This window comes from Pempheris klunzingeri, chromosome 10, assembly GCF_042242105.1.
Source record: "Pempheris klunzingeri isolate RE-2024b chromosome 10, fPemKlu1.hap1, whole genome shotgun sequence".
Lineage (NCBI taxonomy): Eukaryota > Metazoa > Chordata > Actinopteri > Acropomatiformes > Pempheridae > Pempheris > Pempheris klunzingeri.
This window is the reverse complement of record NC_092021.1, coordinates 27,385,509-27,402,279: the sequence shown is the minus strand read 5'-3', so window position 1 is coordinate 27,402,279 and position 16,771 is coordinate 27,385,509. Positions and strand designations below refer to the sequence as shown.

The following is a 16,771-nucleotide window of genomic DNA, read 5'->3' as shown; positions in this document are numbered from 1 at the left end:
ATTTTACAGTCCTGTGATATTCCCTCCTTACAGTGCGTCCCAGTCCTCCAGTGACCCCAGAGGCCTATGATAAGACCAAGGACTCCGTCAGCCTGAAGTGGAAGATGCCTCGCCACGATGGAAAGGGCCGGATCTTCGGCTACCTCGTCGAGTACCAGAAGCCCGGCACCGTGGACTGGACTCCGGCCAATGAGACCGCAGAGCAGTGCCCTGACCTCCACTACGTGGTGACAGGCCTGGCCGACGGGCAGGAGTACAACTTCAGGATCTTTACTGTTAATGCAGCTGGCAAATCTGACCCTTCCTACGTCAAACAGACCATCAAAGTCCATGACAGACTGGGTGAGGGATTCCATTATAACTCTTTGGATTTATCTCTATACATTGTATGGCATCGGTCTGTTTTGGAGCAAAGTATTTTTTAAGTTTTTAAGAAAAAAAACATCCTTAAAACTAAAACTAGACAATTCATAATTTGTTTTTTTTAGCAAAAATGTGTGAACACAACATCATGCGCATCAGTGGGGTCTTTGTATGATTTATGTGCTCGTATCCTAGATAGCTGCAGAGTTTGTGGCTAATGTACTTTAATTTGGGGTTTTGACTGTTTCCAAACACACTAATTGTAACATTTGTTTTTACAAATTTTGAAATGTTCAATTTTAGCACAGATGGTGGTTTGGGAAGCCTCTAAAATTATCTATTATCTATTATATAGTAATAATCTTACTGTTTTTACGTTTCAACATTTTTGTCATTGTTTTTACCTCAAACATGACAACATTTGGTATGGAAAACTTTTCCATCAGTTGTTTGAGTTTGTTTGTTTAGTTTAGTTTTACTTTGGCCAGTGTATGCATTACTCTTTCTGTATATATTAAATTCTGTACTTGTATTCCCATTTCCCTCCACAGAGGAGCCAGAGTTGCTGCTGGATGCCAACATGGCGCGAGACCACCTGGCCATGCTGGGCGCTGACATCACCCTGAGCGCCACCATTAAAGGTGTACCAACGCCAACTGTCAGCTGGAAGAAGAACGATGGTGACGTTCCTTCTCACATCACCGTCGCTGTCACCGCCTCCGGCAGCAAAGTCTTCATCCCCAAGAGCGTCCGTGCCGACTCGGGCAACTACACCATCACTGCGGAGAACGCTGCCGGGACGAAATCAGCCACCGTTGCCGTGCTTGTGCTGAGTAAGTGAAACATCCACCAACACAAATATGGGATTTGATTGATCTTAAACAAAACAATTTGTAAGGATTGATCTACTTTGTGTTACATTAATATGCAGAAGGCTTGGTTTTTGTCATGCCATGAACAAAAATACACCTTTGCTTCCACCAGACAAGCCCTCTCCTCCAAGAGACCTAGTAATCTCTGAGGTGACCAGTGAGTCTGCCTACCTGACATGGAAGGTTCCAGAGGACAATGGCGGCGCTGTAATCTCCCACTATGTTGTGGAGAAGAAGGACGTGGCCGCTGAGCAGTGGGTGCCTGTCTCTGCAGCTAATAAGAAGCTGAGTCTGATGGCCATGTACCTGATGGAAGGAATCCAGTACCTGTTCAGGGTGGCTGCTGAGAACCAGTTCGGCAAGAGTGACTATGTCATGACCAAAACACCGATCAAGGCTCTCGATCCTCTCTGTAAGTAAAAGTCATTTTTGTGTTGTGTCTTTCTGATTTTTTTCTCCTGAAGGCTTCACTCTGATTGGCTATCCACATCGTCACTTTCAGTGTTCCTGCACCTTGAAATAACATGGGTGCATTGTTTGTTTTTTTTTCTTTTTCATGAAAGAGACAACCAAACTAAGTCAGTGGTCAACAGTTACTCTGTGTTTCAGAAATTGTGTCATTAGTTCAAAACTGAAAAAAGTCTGATCTCCAAAACTGTGTAGCAAATTGAAAAAAGTCCAAATTGTAAATCTTCCTATTATCAGCAATGAATTGCTCTCTCCTGTACACCTTTCAGATCCTCCTGGCCCACCCAAAAACCTGCACCACACTGACGCAGAAAAGACAGAGGTGTGGTTGGCATGGGAGTGGCCTGACCGCACCGGCGGAAGTGAAATCACTGGCTTCATTGTTGAGCACCAGGAAGAGGGTCAGACTGACTGGGTCACCTTCAAGACCGTGAGCAACGACCACGCCCATGTCACCGGTTTGGTGGAGGGCAAGACTTATCGCTTCAGGGTCAAGGCTCAGAACGCCATCGGTGTGAGCCGTCCTGACACCAGCGTCCCCGTCACATGCCAGGAGAAGACATGTAAGAAGCATAATTGTTATGGAGTTGTTTGTCATTGCGAATGCTGTTCTTGTTTACTGGCCTGAAAACATCCTAATGTCATTGCTGTATTGTTCTCTTTCAGTGCCACCAACAATTGAAGTTGATGTGAAGCTTATTGAGGGTCTAGTTGTCAAAGCTGGCAGTACCGTTGTCCTTCCAGCCAAGATGACAGGCATCCCCATTCCCACTGCCAAATGGATGACCGATGGCAAAGAGATCGCTTCTGAGGGCCGATATCAGATTGAGACTGCTGGATCCTCCACCATCCTCACTCTCCCAGAGAGCCAGAGAGGAGACACTGGAGAGTACACCCTCACTGTGGCCAATCCTGCAGGCAGCAAGACCGTCGCCCTTCATGTCACTGTGCTGGATCTTCCAGGTCCACCCATCGGACCCATCAATATCTTGGAGGTCACCCCTGATTACATGATGATCCAGTGGAGGGCACCCAAGGATGATGGTGGCACGCCCATCACCAACTATGTGGTGGAAAAGAAGGATGTGAAGAAGCCATGGGAGCCCTGGTCGGTTGTTAGCTCCAGCGGCACCAGCACCAAGGCCAAGGTGTCTAGGCTGGAGAAGGGCCGTGAGTACATTGTCCGTGTCCGTGCAGAGAACAAGATTGGTATTGGTGCAGGGCTTGAGAGTCCTCCCACCATTGCCAAGCACATGTTCAATCCTCCCGGTCCACCAGGATTGCCAGAGTGCTCTGATATCACAGAGAATGCTGTGACTGTGGAATGGACCCTGCCTGACTACGATGGAGGCAGCCCCATTAGTGGCTACGTGGTTGAACGCAGAGAAATGACAGGCAAATGGATCCGTGTCAACAAAACTCCTGTGCTGGACCTCAGATACAGAGTCTCTGGCTTGTTTGAAGGCAACAGCTATGAGTTCAGAGTGTTTGCTGAGAACATTGCCGGTGTCAGCGAGCCTTCTCCCACCTCTGACCCTATCAAGGCCACTCGCGCTATCACCAAACCTGGACCCCCTGGCAATCCTAAACTGAAGGACTGGAGCAAGTCTTATGCTGACATCTGCTGGACCAAGCCTACAAGAGACGGAGGCAGTCCCATCCTGGGGTATGTGGTTGAGGCTCAGAAGTCAGGAACTGCCCAGTGGAACAGAATCAACAAGGATCTCATCAAGATGTGTGCCTACAGAGTGCCAGGCCTCATTGAGGGAATGGAGTACAGATTCCGCATCAGAGCCACCAACAAGATCGGAGACAGTGAACCCAGGGAACTGGCTGAAACTGTCTTGGCAAAGGACATCCTGGTGCCACCTGAAGTTGTTGTTGACGTGTCCTGCCGTGACTCTCTGACAGTCAGGGCAGGTCAGATCATAAGTTTGATCACCAGGGTGAAGGGCAGACCAGACCCAGAGATTACATGGACTAAGGATGCTAGAGCCTTGTCCAGGGACAAGCGCACTGACATTAACAACAACTACCCTCTGTGTGAACTGGTCATCAGTGAGGCAGTCAGGTCAGATTATGGTAAATATGCCATTGTCGCCAAGAACAGCAGTGGACAGGCACAGGCCACCATTATTGTCAATGTCCTGGACACACCAGGACCTTGCCAGAACCTGAAAGTGGCATACGTGACCAAGAACTCCTGCATGGTGTCCTGGGAGAACCCTGAGGACAACGGAGGCACTGAGATCACTCAGTACATTATTGAGTGTCGTCAGCCAAGCCAGAGAGGCTGGACAGTGGTGTCCAGTGACTGCACCAAGCGCCTGCTAAAGGCCCCTCTCACTGAGGGCTGTGAATACTTCTTCCGCGTCAGTGCAGAGAACAAAATCGGTGCTGGTCCACCCACTGAGTCCAAGACAGCTGTGCTGGCAGTGGATCCCATTGAGAAGCCTGGTGAACCCATTGACTTCCAAATTTCTGAGATTGGCAAGACTTTCTGCTTCCTCAAGTGGAAGAAGCCCGACTACGATGGTGGTAGCCGAAACCTGGGTTATCACGTTGAGAAGAAACCAAAGGAGGCTGATGACTGGGAGAGGATTCACAAGGGAGCCATCAAGGAGACTTACTTCATGGCCGACAGGTGCATCGAAAACCAGATCTACCAGTTCAGAGTTCAGACTAAGAATGAGGGAGGCGAAAGCAACTGGGTGACCACAGCTGAAGTCCTGGTTAAGGAGCAGCTTGTGGAGCCTGAAATCAAGATTAAACTGGATGGAACACTGGTGGTCAAGGCAGGAGACTCCATTCCCATCGAGGCAACACTGAAGGGCAAACCCCAGCCTGATATCAAATGGACCAAAGATGAGAGCACAGAGGAGATGAAGAAGAGCCCCAGGCTTCAGATCGAAACTGGTGCTGACTTCTCCAAGCTGCTGCTTACTGGTGCCAGACGCACTGACAGTGGCAAATATGTTGTTACTGCCTCCAACAGTGCAGGAACCTGCTCTGCTCATGCTAAGGTCAATGTACTGGACAGACCTGGCCCCATCAGGGACCTCAAGGTGTCTGGTATAACCATTGACAGGTGCCATCTGGCCTGGGAAGTTCCAGAGGATGATGGTGGCTGTGATATCTACAACTACATTATTGAGAAATGCGAGACCAAGAGGGGAGTCTGGTCGGTCCACTCCAACGCCGTCATCACCAATAAAGCTAACGTCACTCGTCTTATTGAGGGTAATGAATACACTTTCAGAGTCCGTGCTGAGAATAAGATGGGCCCTGGCCCTGCCGTGCAGAGCGAGGCCATTGTCGCTGGCACCCAGTTTAGTGTACCTGATGCTCCTGAGGCACCAGAGGTTACCAAGATCGCCAAGGAGGAGATGGCTGTGCAGTGGTCGGAGCCTGAGAAAGATGGTGGAAAGCCAATCACAGGATATCTGTTGGAGAAAAGGGAAGAGCATGCCGTTAGGTGGTCTCCTGTCAACAAGGATCCAATCCCTGGAACACGTTTCACAGTTACTGGACTCCTGCCCCTCCATGACTACCAGTACAGAGTCAAGGCTGTTAATGAAATTGGCATTGGCAGCCCGAGCAAGCCGTCACGTGCCATCACTGCCAAGGACGCAGTTGGTATGTAATAAATGCTAATGTTATCTATGTTTTAAGTGGTTGTTAACAAATTTAGATCATGATGGGATTACTGTAGAAAAAAATCCATGGCTTCATCTTAACACAATTCCTTTGCTTTCTTACAGAGCCTCCTGCACCTCCTACCAACATGAAGGTCCTGGACAGCACCAGGTCCACCGTCACCCTGGGCTGGACCAAGCCTGTATCTGATGGTGGAGCTCCAATCATTGGCTACGTTGTGGAGATGAGGGTGCAGGGAAGCGCCAAGAAAGGAGATGATGGTTGGAAGAGGTGCAACGTGGCGGCTCAGCTGGTCGTGTGCGAGTTCACAGTCACAAGTCTGGATGAGAAGCTTCTGTATGAATTCAGAGTGTCCGCTCAGAACCAGGTGGGCATGAGCCTGCCCTGCGATCTGGAGGCTCCTGTGATCCCCAAGGAGATTCTAGGTAAGAACCTCATTGAATTGTAATTGCTTTTATAGATAACTCAGTGGTAGCGTAGTGAAGCTGACACCTGCACTGTTCCTTCCAACAGAGGTACCAGAGATCGACTTGGACGCCGAACTGAAGCAAGGACTGACAGTGAGAGCTGGCTGTCCCATCAGACTATATGCCACCATCCGAGGCAGACCACCTCCCAAAGTCACTTGGAGGAGGATGGGCATTGACAACGTAGTGAGAAAGGGAAAAGTCGACATCATTGACACCATGACCTTCATGATTATCCCTGACAGCACCCGCGATGACTCTGGCAAATACTGCCTGACTGTGCAGAGTCCTGCTGGAGAGAAGGCTGTGTTTGTCAATGTGAAGGTTCTGGGTAAGTGCTAGTTTTCTTTTAACAAAGCATACAAGTTTAACTTAAAATAATCAGTCCCTCTACAGTTTTTGAAAGGTTAATAAAACTAATGACTTCACTCACACTGCTGTCTGGTCGTCAGGCCACAACCTGAATTCCTTCACTGCACATGTAAAATAGAAAATAAAACAGCTGGGTGGCCTTTCCAACCATTCTGACATTTAACAATTTTCAATAAAGGTTTGTTTGAAAGCTCAGAGGCAGGTAGAAGTTTGCTTATTTGCAATAATGCTAACAAGGCAGAAATGAGCTGCCTTGATCATCGGTGCCATCCTGTGTCCCAAAACTGTTACAAAAAAAAGTTCTTACATGAGTCGTGCAGCTCAGAAATGGTTTAGCCCAGCTTTAGCTGTATCATTTGTGTACTTCCATGAAATGGACAACACAAAAGCAAATCCCAATGTCATACTCTGTTTTTTAGACACTCCGGGGCCTGTGATGAATCTGGAGGCCACTGACATCAAACAGACGTCAGCTATGCTGTCCTGGAGTCCTCCAGAGGTCAATGGCGGCAGCGAGGTCACTCACTACATTGTAGAGAAGCGCCAGATCGACCGCAAGACTTGGGCAATGGTCAAGGCCGAAGTTGAGAAGGATAAGATTCCCTTCAAAGTCAGTGGTCTGATGGCTGGTACTGAGTATTACTTCCGAGTCACCGCTGTCAATGAATACGGTGCTGGAGTTCCCAGAGCTTCGCCCACTTCCTACCTGGCCTCTGATCCTGTCAGTACGTATCATCTCTCCGTCACACAATGTTACACCAGAGCTCAGACTCAACAGCTCTCTCCTTTTTCATCTGTCATTAGAAACACTCAAACACACGTCTGATTTCCTGTTTCAGGCAAGCCTGATCCTTGTGAGAAGATCGAGGTTCTGGAGATCACCAAGAACAGTGCCGCAATCGGCTGGGTGAAGCCCGCCAGGGATGGTGGCGCCAAGATTGATGGTTATGTAATTGAATACATTGAGGTCAAACCTCCTCCAGAGCCCCCAGCACCTGTGGAGGTTTGTCATGTGATCAAACTGATTCTTCTCTGAATTCTCTGATTTACTCAAAAATCTTAAAATTTCTTCTGTACAGCACTAGGGCCATTATAGGTGAAAAAACAAATAAAAGATACAAAACTCTGAGTTTCCAAGATTAGATTTGATTTACAGAAAAAAAAAAACATTCTCTGCAATTATAAAGTCACAAATTCAAAAGAAAAACAATCAGAAAAATAGTGTTTTTTTCAGTGAACCATGTGGCTTCACTTTGCGAGGTTGGAACGACCTCTTCACACCACAGATCCCACCGCTCACCATATGTTCTGCGTGCAGTGACGACCTCTTCAAATTATACTCTGATTATAGCCCCGAAACACCATATTATCACAAGCAGCTGGACTTTGAAGAGTTTTTTTAATTGTACATTATATTTAAATTTTATTGTTAAACTTTTTTATTTATTATTAAATTATTTATTGTTAAAAATTCATGCTTTTCTTCTCTGAATATATAATTCAAGGTTTGTTTCTAATTAATATATAAACTTACCTCTGACCCAGGTTAAAGAGGGAGAGGAAGCTCCTCCACCTCCTCCACCTCCTCCTGTGGTAGAGGAGGAAGAGGAGGCAGAACCTAAAAAGGAAGAGTGGAACGCCTACACAACAGTGAAAGGTTTGACCATCAGCATCAGCGGCCTGAAGGAGGGCAAGAGGTACAAGTTCAGAGTGGCGGCCAAAAACATCATGGGCCTGAGCTCGTTCACTGAAACCAGGCAGCCCACCGAGATCAAGGAACAGATGTGTAAGTTGTTGGTATTTTTTTCCAACATCTGTTTGTAGATTTTGAAAAGTGGTGTAGATATATGCAGAACAAACACAAATAACGGATGCACCAAAAAACTCAACAATGAAACAAAAGAAAAAACGTCTGTAACACAAAACAGGAACACCTACACGTCACATAAGTTATAAGATATTGACATATGATAGTTAACTCGTTAGACCATTAACAATTCACTGTTTCAATGTTTCAACCATACAGCGACAGGTTGCCGCAGTCTCTCTCTGACGTAGTCAATCTAATTGTCTTATTCCTGCAGCCACATATCAAACACTGGGGATGTCTCAGATTCCCAGTATTGTTGCAGCAGTTTTCTGGCCAGCAGTGTGGACAGAGAGCTTCATGCCTGTCTGTCAGCCTACCTGGCTCAACCACCCCTAATAGAGGGTTTTTAATTTAAGCCATGGCAAAAAATGATATGAATTACCCTGAATGGTTTACAACCTGTGATGTTGTAAGAATTGGGGAGGCAGGAATTCCTTGATCTTTGCTGTCTAATCTTTCTTTCTTTCAGTTCTTTCTGACAGTTTTCCCTAAGTGAGTTTGATTATGGATTATTTAAATCTTGCAGAATGTTCAAAAAATGAGACATGGCGCCTTTAGCATGTGATTTAATAGTCATTATGACATGAGCTCTTAAAAAGTGCTGAAATTGTAGAAAACTGAAGAAATATGAATTTGGAAGCTGAAATGTCTGCTGCAGACAAAAGAAGAGACAGAAGGTGATCGTTAATATAGAAATCTTCCAGAGAGATGATACCCTTCCTCCGGACCAGGTCTAAATGCATGACTTAAGCATATGGGGGCGTTCAGGCTTCCAATACTGATAACACCTGTGACCAAACTCCTAAAGTGATTTGGATTATGGGGATCCATGTGTGTCATTTAGATATGCAAGTTGCTGCCTCAGATTAAAAAGAGATCATTAAGAAGTAGTTTCAGTGATTATCCCACAAATATTGGTGATAGCGCAGTAATATCAGGGAACACTTAAGATGACCACTATTTGTTATCTTAAGGCTGCTCTCAGCTTCTCTAGATAATCTAATGACTCATGTTCTCATCTGCAGTGGAGCCCAAGATTGTCATGTCAGACACGGCAAGCGCCAGAGCTGGAGCCAAGCTCAGAGTGGAGGCTCTGGTTTCTGGAAAACCTGCCCCGACCTGCAAGTGGATGCGCGGTGAGAATGCAGTGATCCCATCCAGTCGTCTGGCCGTACACCAGTCCGGCAACATGTGTGTCCTGATCATCAAAGACGTGTCAAGGACTGACAGTGGAGAGTACAGCCTGGTGGCTGAGAACAGCTCTGCCAAGGTGGTCCAGCCCTTGAAGATTGTCATCAGAGGTCAGTATTACCCACAATAAGATAACTAATAAAAATTTAGAAGATTTTGGAACAGATAAAATTACTTGGCATGATGGTGATTTTCATGTTTAAAGCTGACTCTTCTATGTGTATCAGATATCCCCGGTCCTCCTGAGGGTCCTGTGGAGATCAGCGACATCGACTCTGACGCCTGCTCCCTGTCCTGGAACAAACCACTGGAAGACGGAGGCAGCAACATCACCAACTATGTGGTGGAAAAATGCGATGTGAGTAGAGGCGACTGGGTGACCGCAGTCTCCTCTGGCCTGAAGACCAGCTGCAGACTTGGGAAGCTCATCCCTGGGAAGGAGTACGTTTTCCGTATCCGTGCTGAGAACCGCTTCGGTGTGTCAGACCCCATGCAGTCTGACAGGATGGTCGCCAAGTTCCCCTTCGGTAAGTTTAACTGAAATATTTCCCTAGTGCAGTCCTTGATTACCATTACATGTAAATTCCTTTCTAAATTGTGTTTGTTTGCTGTCACCAGATGTTCCTAGTGAGCCACTCAACTGTCGCATCAACAAGACCAACAAGGACTGTATGTTCGTGGCCTGGGATAAGCCTGAGAGCGATGGCGGCAGTCCCATCACAGGTTACTACATAGAGCGTAAAGAGAGGAACAGCCTGCTGTGGGTGAAAGCCAATGACACTGTCGTCCGTACCACTGAGTACCCATGTGCCAGTCTCATCGAGGGCCTGGAGTACACCTTCAGAGTGTCTGCCATCAACCGTGCTGGCCAGGGCAAACCAAGCCAGAAGACTGACTTTGTCACTGCCAGAACGCCTGTTGGTAGGTTTGCTGCCAAGGCAACAACATCTATGCTACTAGCTTTGTTTTATGGATTTAATCTTGTTTGCTTACCTTTGCTGATTTGTTTCTTTGCGTCACAGACACTCCAGGTAAACCTGAAGTCCTGGACATAACCAAGAATTCTGTCACTCTGGTTTGGACCCGTCCAAAGAATGATGGTGGCAGCAAGATCATTGGCTACTACGTTGAGGCCATGCGGGTTCCAGGAGACACCTGGATACGCTGCAACACCAGCAGCCAGAACGTCCCAAGGGAGGAGTATACGGTGACCGCACTGGAGAGAGACCTGCAGTACCAGTTCAGAGTCATTGCCAAAACTGCTGTCAACATGAGCAAACCCTCAGAGCCCACAGACCCTATCCTGGTCTGTGCCGAGAATGGTGAGAGGTTTTGATTTAGCACTTGAATATCAACATTACTGTATTTTCAACTTGATTACCATAAGCTTGTGACCCTGGAAAAAAAGAAACAAAAATCTGGAGTCTCTGAGTCATAGCACTGCTTTATCTGATCTTTACAAACACAGTCCCTCCACGGGTGGAGCTCAACGCCAGAATGCAGAAGGGTTTCAAGGTGAAGGCTGGAACTACAATCCTCCTGGAGGCTGATGTGTTCGGTAAGCCCATACCCAGAGTGACATGGAAGAGAGGCGATGACAGCCTGAAGTCAGCTGAAGGTCAGGTCATCACTCAGCAGAGGCATCACTTCCAGCTTGAGATGGCGGCAGTTACCAAGGAGCACACAGCAACTTACACCATCCTCGCCGAGAACGCCAGCGGCTCTAAGAGCGCTGAGATCCAAGTCAACGTCCTGGGTGAGTACTTTGCAGGATTTCATAGTCTATAAACTTTAATTAGCGTGCCGTGTTCAATCAGCTGATAATCCATATTTTGTGTCTCCTCAGATGTGCCTGGCCCTCCTGCTAGTGCCAAATATGTTGAGGTGTTTGCCACCAGTATCAAGATGTCCTGGGAGCCTCCTCTGAAGGATGGTGGTGCCACCATCAGCAACTACATCGTGGACAAGCGTGAGACCAGCAGAGCCAACTGGGCCCAGGTCTCCTCCAAGATCAAGGGCGACATCCTTGAGTTCCATGTGGAGAAGCTGATCGAGGGTCACGAGTACCAGTTCAGAATCCGTGCTGAGAACATGTGGGGAGTTGGAGACGCCCTGATCACTAACCCTGTCATTGCCAAGAACCCATTCAGTGAGTCATCGGCAGCATTTTCTCTGGGTTTATACATCACATAACATCAATGGTAGTGAAGAACTTGCGCAATCAGTGCCAGTTTAAACAGAATCCACGTAAACAGCAGCTACACCAGAACAGCTTACTGTCATATTGCATGCTCTGTCAAGGCTTCTTATCGCAGTGAGCCCAGATTTGGTTGGTTATTTCAAACTTCTAAATTATTTTCAATGTCTAAACTAAAATTTAAACTCTGGTGTCACTTCCAGCTGTCCCTGGCCCTTGCGAGGCCCCAGTGATTACTAACGTGACCAAGGATCGTATGACTGTGAGCTGGAAGGAGCCTGCCGATGATGGAAAGTCCACCATCCTGGGCTACATGCTGGAAAAGAAAGAGATCAAGGAGATGAACTGGACCAAGCTGAACAGGAAGCCCTTAATAGAGAGGACCCTGGACGTTGTAGGCCTCACAGAAGGAGTCGAATATGAGTTCAGAGTCAGTGCCGTCAACAATGCAGGGGTTGGCAAACCCAGCGAGCCATCTGCTGGCACTACTGCACAGAATCCCATCAGTGAGTCACATGACCTCTAAAAACTTTGCATAGTTGCATGTACTGTTTCTCACAGAGATCAAAGACTGTCTGTGTGTAATCTAACCAAGCTCAATGTGCTTTTCCCCAGCTCCTCCTGGCCCTGTTGTGAACCCAAGTGTGATGGACACCACCAACAGCACCATTAGTCTCACCTGGACTGCCCCCGCCAACGATGGTGGAAGCCCCATCATCGGATACTTGGTGGAGTGCAAGAGAACTGACACCACAGACTGGATCCGTTGCAATGTCCCCAGGAACCTGCAAGAGACCAACTATATTATCCAAAATCTCATCGACAAGTCTGAGTACCAGTGCCGCATCACTGCCGTCAACAAGGTCGGCTTCAGTGAGGCAGTTGAAGTACCCGGCAAGCATGTTGCCAAGGACATCATTGGTACGTGTGATTCTGATTTGTTTTATTCTGTAGGACAGTGAATGCATGTAGAATTGAGTATCACCAAGATAACAAGGTATACAAGATACAGTCTGGATGTTTCAGTTATGTGAAACTGGCCAAAACCTGGGAAAGCACAAATGTGACCGAGGCAGGTTAACAGAATCATTTAAGCTGGCTAACATCTTGTTATTGTACTTACATTACATGCTATATTTTTATTGCATCTATATGAATACAACAATAAGACACTTTCCTCAGACTGTCACTTGTAAATTGTGTGTCCTCTGTGTGTTTTCATGCAGTTCCTCCTGAGGCGGAGCTGAGTGCAGACCTGAAGGACGGCCTGACGCTGAACGCTGGCGCCACCATGAGGCTGTATGCTACCATCAAGGGTCGTCCCATTCCCAAGGTCACCTGGGCAAAGATGAACACCAATATCAAGGACCGTCAGGGCATTGTCATTAAATCCACCAACACTGACACCATGGTGATGACAGAGAATGTCAACAGATATGATGCAGGAAAATACATTCTGAGTCTGGACAGCTTGGCTGGCATGAAAATGTATACCATCATTGTCAAGGTTCTCGGTGAGTGAGAGACTGTTATTGTTTATTAAGCAAATGCATTAGAATCGTCAAACACAGGGTTATATTCTAACATGTTTTGGGTTTAGGTCTGTATTTGAAGAGGCACTGTTATAAAGTGGTGTTGTATCCCTCCAGATTCTCCTGGACCACCAGTCAACCTGATCGTGAAAGAGACAAACAAGGATAGCGCCTCCATCTACTGGGACACTCCTCTGATTGATGGTGGCTATGAAATCACCCACTACATTGTGGAGAAGCGTGACACTGAGAGAAAAGCATGGTCCATTGTCTCCAACAACTGTACCAAGACAGCCTTTGATGTGCCAGATCTGGATGCCGGACGGTCCTACTGCTTCAGGGTGTCAGCAGTAAACCAGCTTGGTGCTGGAGAATATTGCGAGACAGCTGATGCAGTCAGAGCATCTGGTGGGTTTGATAACAGATTTTGTGCTTGACCTTCTTTTGTTCTTTGTTTTTGTGTATATCAGGATCTCACTGCACTCGTTTTCACTTTTCCAGAGGAGCCTGGGCCTGTCATGGACTTCAAGACCCTGCTGGTTACCAAGGACTCATGCACTCTGAGCTGGAAGAAACCCCTCACAGATGGTGGCAGCCGCATCATCTGCTATGTGCTTGAGGTTCTCAATGGTGACGACAAGTACAAGGAGCTAATGAGGTCCAAAAACATGCAGTACAGTGCCAAGGACCTGGTGGAGGGTAGAGAATACAACTACAGAGTCATGGCTGTGAATGACTCAGGAGAGGGCTCTGCCAAGGAGCTGACAGTGGTTGCCAAGGACCAGATCAGTAAGTCACTGTGCATATTAATAAAACCTACTGAAAAAGAACTATTCAAGAAAGTGTAAGTTTTGAAATATTCCTTCCTTCCTTCTGTAGTTCTTCCCAGCTGTGACTTGAGTGCGCTGCCCAACATGTGCTACATTGCCAAGGAGGGCAGCACCGTCCGTCTGAAGATCCCCATCATCGGCAAACCTACACCCAAGGTCTCCTGGAAGAAAGGAGATGATGAAGACCTGACAGACACCGGCCGTGTGTGTGGAGAGTCCTCTTCAGTCAACACCACCCTTCTAATTAGGGACTGCCAGAGGAGTGATGCTTCCAAGTACACCATTACCCTGAGGAACAGCGCTGGAAGCAAGGAGTCCACAATTTTCATCAGGTAGAACTCAAACTGTACCAGCGTATGTCATTTCAGAGAATGTAACACAACATGACGAATATCTTCCTCAAATGTACCATGCTATGGCATGCTAAGATTTTCATCCGACTGTCTCCTTTCAGGGTGGTGGGTAAACCTGGCATCCCAGTTGGACCTATTAAGTTCAAAGATGTTACTGCTGATGGTGCTACGCTGAAGTGGGGCGTTCCAAAGGATGAAGGCGGCTCAGAGATCACAAACTATATCCTGGACAAGAGGGACTCTATCACCAACATGTGGGTGACTGTGTCCTCCACTGTGGAGACTAACACCATGAGGGTGACGGGTCTCCATGAGGGCACCGAGTACATCTTCAGAGTTTGTGCTGAGAACAAGTACGGTGTTGGAGAGGGACTTAAGTCTGACCCCATCGTTGCTAAACATCCTTTCAGTAAGTGACACAAACTCAACACATATTTCAAAAGCTTGATGTTTCAGTGTTGAATTCAGAACATCCCCTAACTGTACACTATCACTGTTTCCCACAGATGTTCCTGATGCTCCTCCTCCACCTCAGATCATGAGCATGCGCCACGACTCGGCTTACCTGGCCTGGTCTGACCCCAGGAAGACTGGAGGATCTCCTATCACAGGTGCAATCACCTTCAACACTTGATATATACCTATTATTTACCACCTGATTTTGTATTGTTTATATTATTTGACATACAATTTTCTTTGCTTATTTTTGCACACCTATATGATGTGTACGTGGCATGTGAGCTTAATGTGGATTGTGTTTTACCCCCTTTGTTACTACATTCAGGCTACCACGTTGAGTTCAAGGAAAGGAACAGTATGTTGTGGAAGAGGGCAAGCCCAGCCGCCTTGAGGATGAAGGAGCACAAGGTAACTGGGCTGACTGAAGGTCTGGAGTATGAGTTCAGAGTCATGGCAATCAACCTGGCTGGCATCGGCAGACCGAGTGCTCCCACCGATCCACAAGTGGCCCTGGATCCCATTGGTAGGTGTATAAAGTGTGAGAGTGGCTACACGTATAATACATTTCTAATTCTGTAAAATATACAGCAATGGATTCATATTTTTTGTATTATTAGATGCCCCTGGTAAACCTGATGTGATCAGTATCACCAGAAGCACAGTGACCCTCCAGTGGACCGAGCCAGAGTTTGATGGTGGTCACAGACTGACCGGCTACATTGTTGAGAGACGCGACCTGCCTTCTAAAATCTGGCTAAAGGCCAACAACGTAAATGTTGTTGAGCCAGCATTCACTGTTACCGATCTGCAGGAGGGCTGCAAATACGAGTTCAGAATCAGGGCGAAGAATGCCGCCGGCGCTCTCAGCCCGCCCTCTGAGCAGACAGATACCATCATCTGCAGAGATGAATATGGTGAGATATAAAAACACCAATAAAATGTTGTCTCACAAGTGTTCCAGTATAGTTTGAAGGATAATCTTGGCATTATGCACATCAGATTAAGCTTCTTTTATTTTTTTCTTACAGCTGCACCAACCATCATTATCGACTCTCAGGTAATGGAGGGTCTGACCGTCCGAGCTGGTGATACAATTGTTATCACAGCCACAAGCATTTTAGGCAAACCTGCGCCAACCTCATGCTGGTCAAAGGGAGGAAAGTATTTCAAACCTTCCGATCTTGTTCATATCGAGACCACTGCAACTTCCTCCACTCTGTCCATCAAGTATGCCAGCAGGAAGGAGTCTGGGGAGTATGTCATCACTGCCAGTAACCCCTTTGGTGTCAAGGAGGAAATCGTAAAGGTTACAGTTCTGGATGTTCCTGCTGCTCCAGGACCCATTGAATGCAGTGGTGTCTCCTCTGAAAAAGTCGCTCTTACCTGGACAGTTCCTACAGAAGACGGAGGCTCTCCCATCAAGTATTACACCCTGGAGAAGAGGGAGACCAGCCGCCTGCTCTGGACTGTCCTAGAAGAGAAGGTCATTGACTGTCACTATGTGGCCCATAAGCTCATCCAGGGCAACGAGTACTTCTTCAGAGTCTCTGCTGTTAACCAGTACGGTGCAAGTGAACCATCTCACTCTGAGGCAGTCAAGATGGTTGACAGATTTGGTATGTGCAGTTTGTTTTTCGGTGCATCTTACATTCTATATTTGTACTTAGGAGATACAATCTCTCTGGAAAATGAATGCAGTCTATGTAGATCCATGAATGTGTTTCTTCTGTCTCTGTTTGTAGGTCCTCCTGGTCCCCCCTCTAAGCCAGAGGTTGAGAAAGTCAACGGACATTCAGCCACCGTGACCTGGAGGAGACCAGCTGAGGATGGAGGAAGTGACATCATAGGTTACTGTGTTGAGAAAAAAGAGAAAAAGGGTATGAGATGGGTCAGGGCATCCAAGAAATCCATTGCTGAGCTCAGTTATGAAGTCACTGGTCTCACCGAGGGCATCGAGTATGAGTTCCGTGTTCTTGCTGAGAACAGAGCCGGCTTTGGAGAACCAAGTGAACCATCTATGCCTGTCAGAACAATCGTTGTTGCCTGTAAGTAAAAAGAAGTATTTTGATGCAAAGCAACAGGGCAACCAAAATCTAATATTAAGTTACTTCTTATGTTGAGATACTTAATAGTACTTAAT

At 46.9% G+C, this 16,771-nt stretch overlaps 1 protein-coding gene across 1 annotated transcript in view; it reads left to right on the top strand.

Moving 5' to 3' along the window:
- The window catches only part of LOC139208920 (titin-like), a 186,561-nt gene that overhangs the window by 125,810 nt on the left and 43,980 nt on the right, over positions 1–16,771 (top strand). The window contains 28 exon segments of the mRNA XM_070838697.1: positions 34–342; positions 915–1,196; positions 1,348–1,647; positions 1,973–2,266; positions 2,370–5,339; positions 5,465–5,785; positions 5,874–6,158; positions 6,619–6,924; positions 7,039–7,202; positions 7,745–7,985; positions 9,095–9,370; positions 9,488–9,787; positions 9,879–10,181; positions 10,283–10,582; positions 10,729–11,016; positions 11,107–11,409; positions 11,661–11,963; positions 12,073–12,378; positions 12,684–12,971; positions 13,107–13,397; positions 13,491–13,778; positions 13,869–14,151; positions 14,274–14,581; positions 14,679–14,783; positions 14,957–15,154; positions 15,249–15,545; positions 15,660–16,247; positions 16,374–16,676. Of these exon segments, the coding sequence (XP_070694798.1) occupies positions 34–342; positions 915–1,196; positions 1,348–1,647; positions 1,973–2,266; positions 2,370–5,339; positions 5,465–5,785; positions 5,874–6,158; positions 6,619–6,924; positions 7,039–7,202; positions 7,745–7,985; positions 9,095–9,370; positions 9,488–9,787; positions 9,879–10,181; positions 10,283–10,582; positions 10,729–11,016; positions 11,107–11,409; positions 11,661–11,963; positions 12,073–12,378; positions 12,684–12,971; positions 13,107–13,397; positions 13,491–13,778; positions 13,869–14,151; positions 14,274–14,581; positions 14,679–14,783; positions 14,957–15,154; positions 15,249–15,545; positions 15,660–16,247; positions 16,374–16,676 (10,800 nt within the window).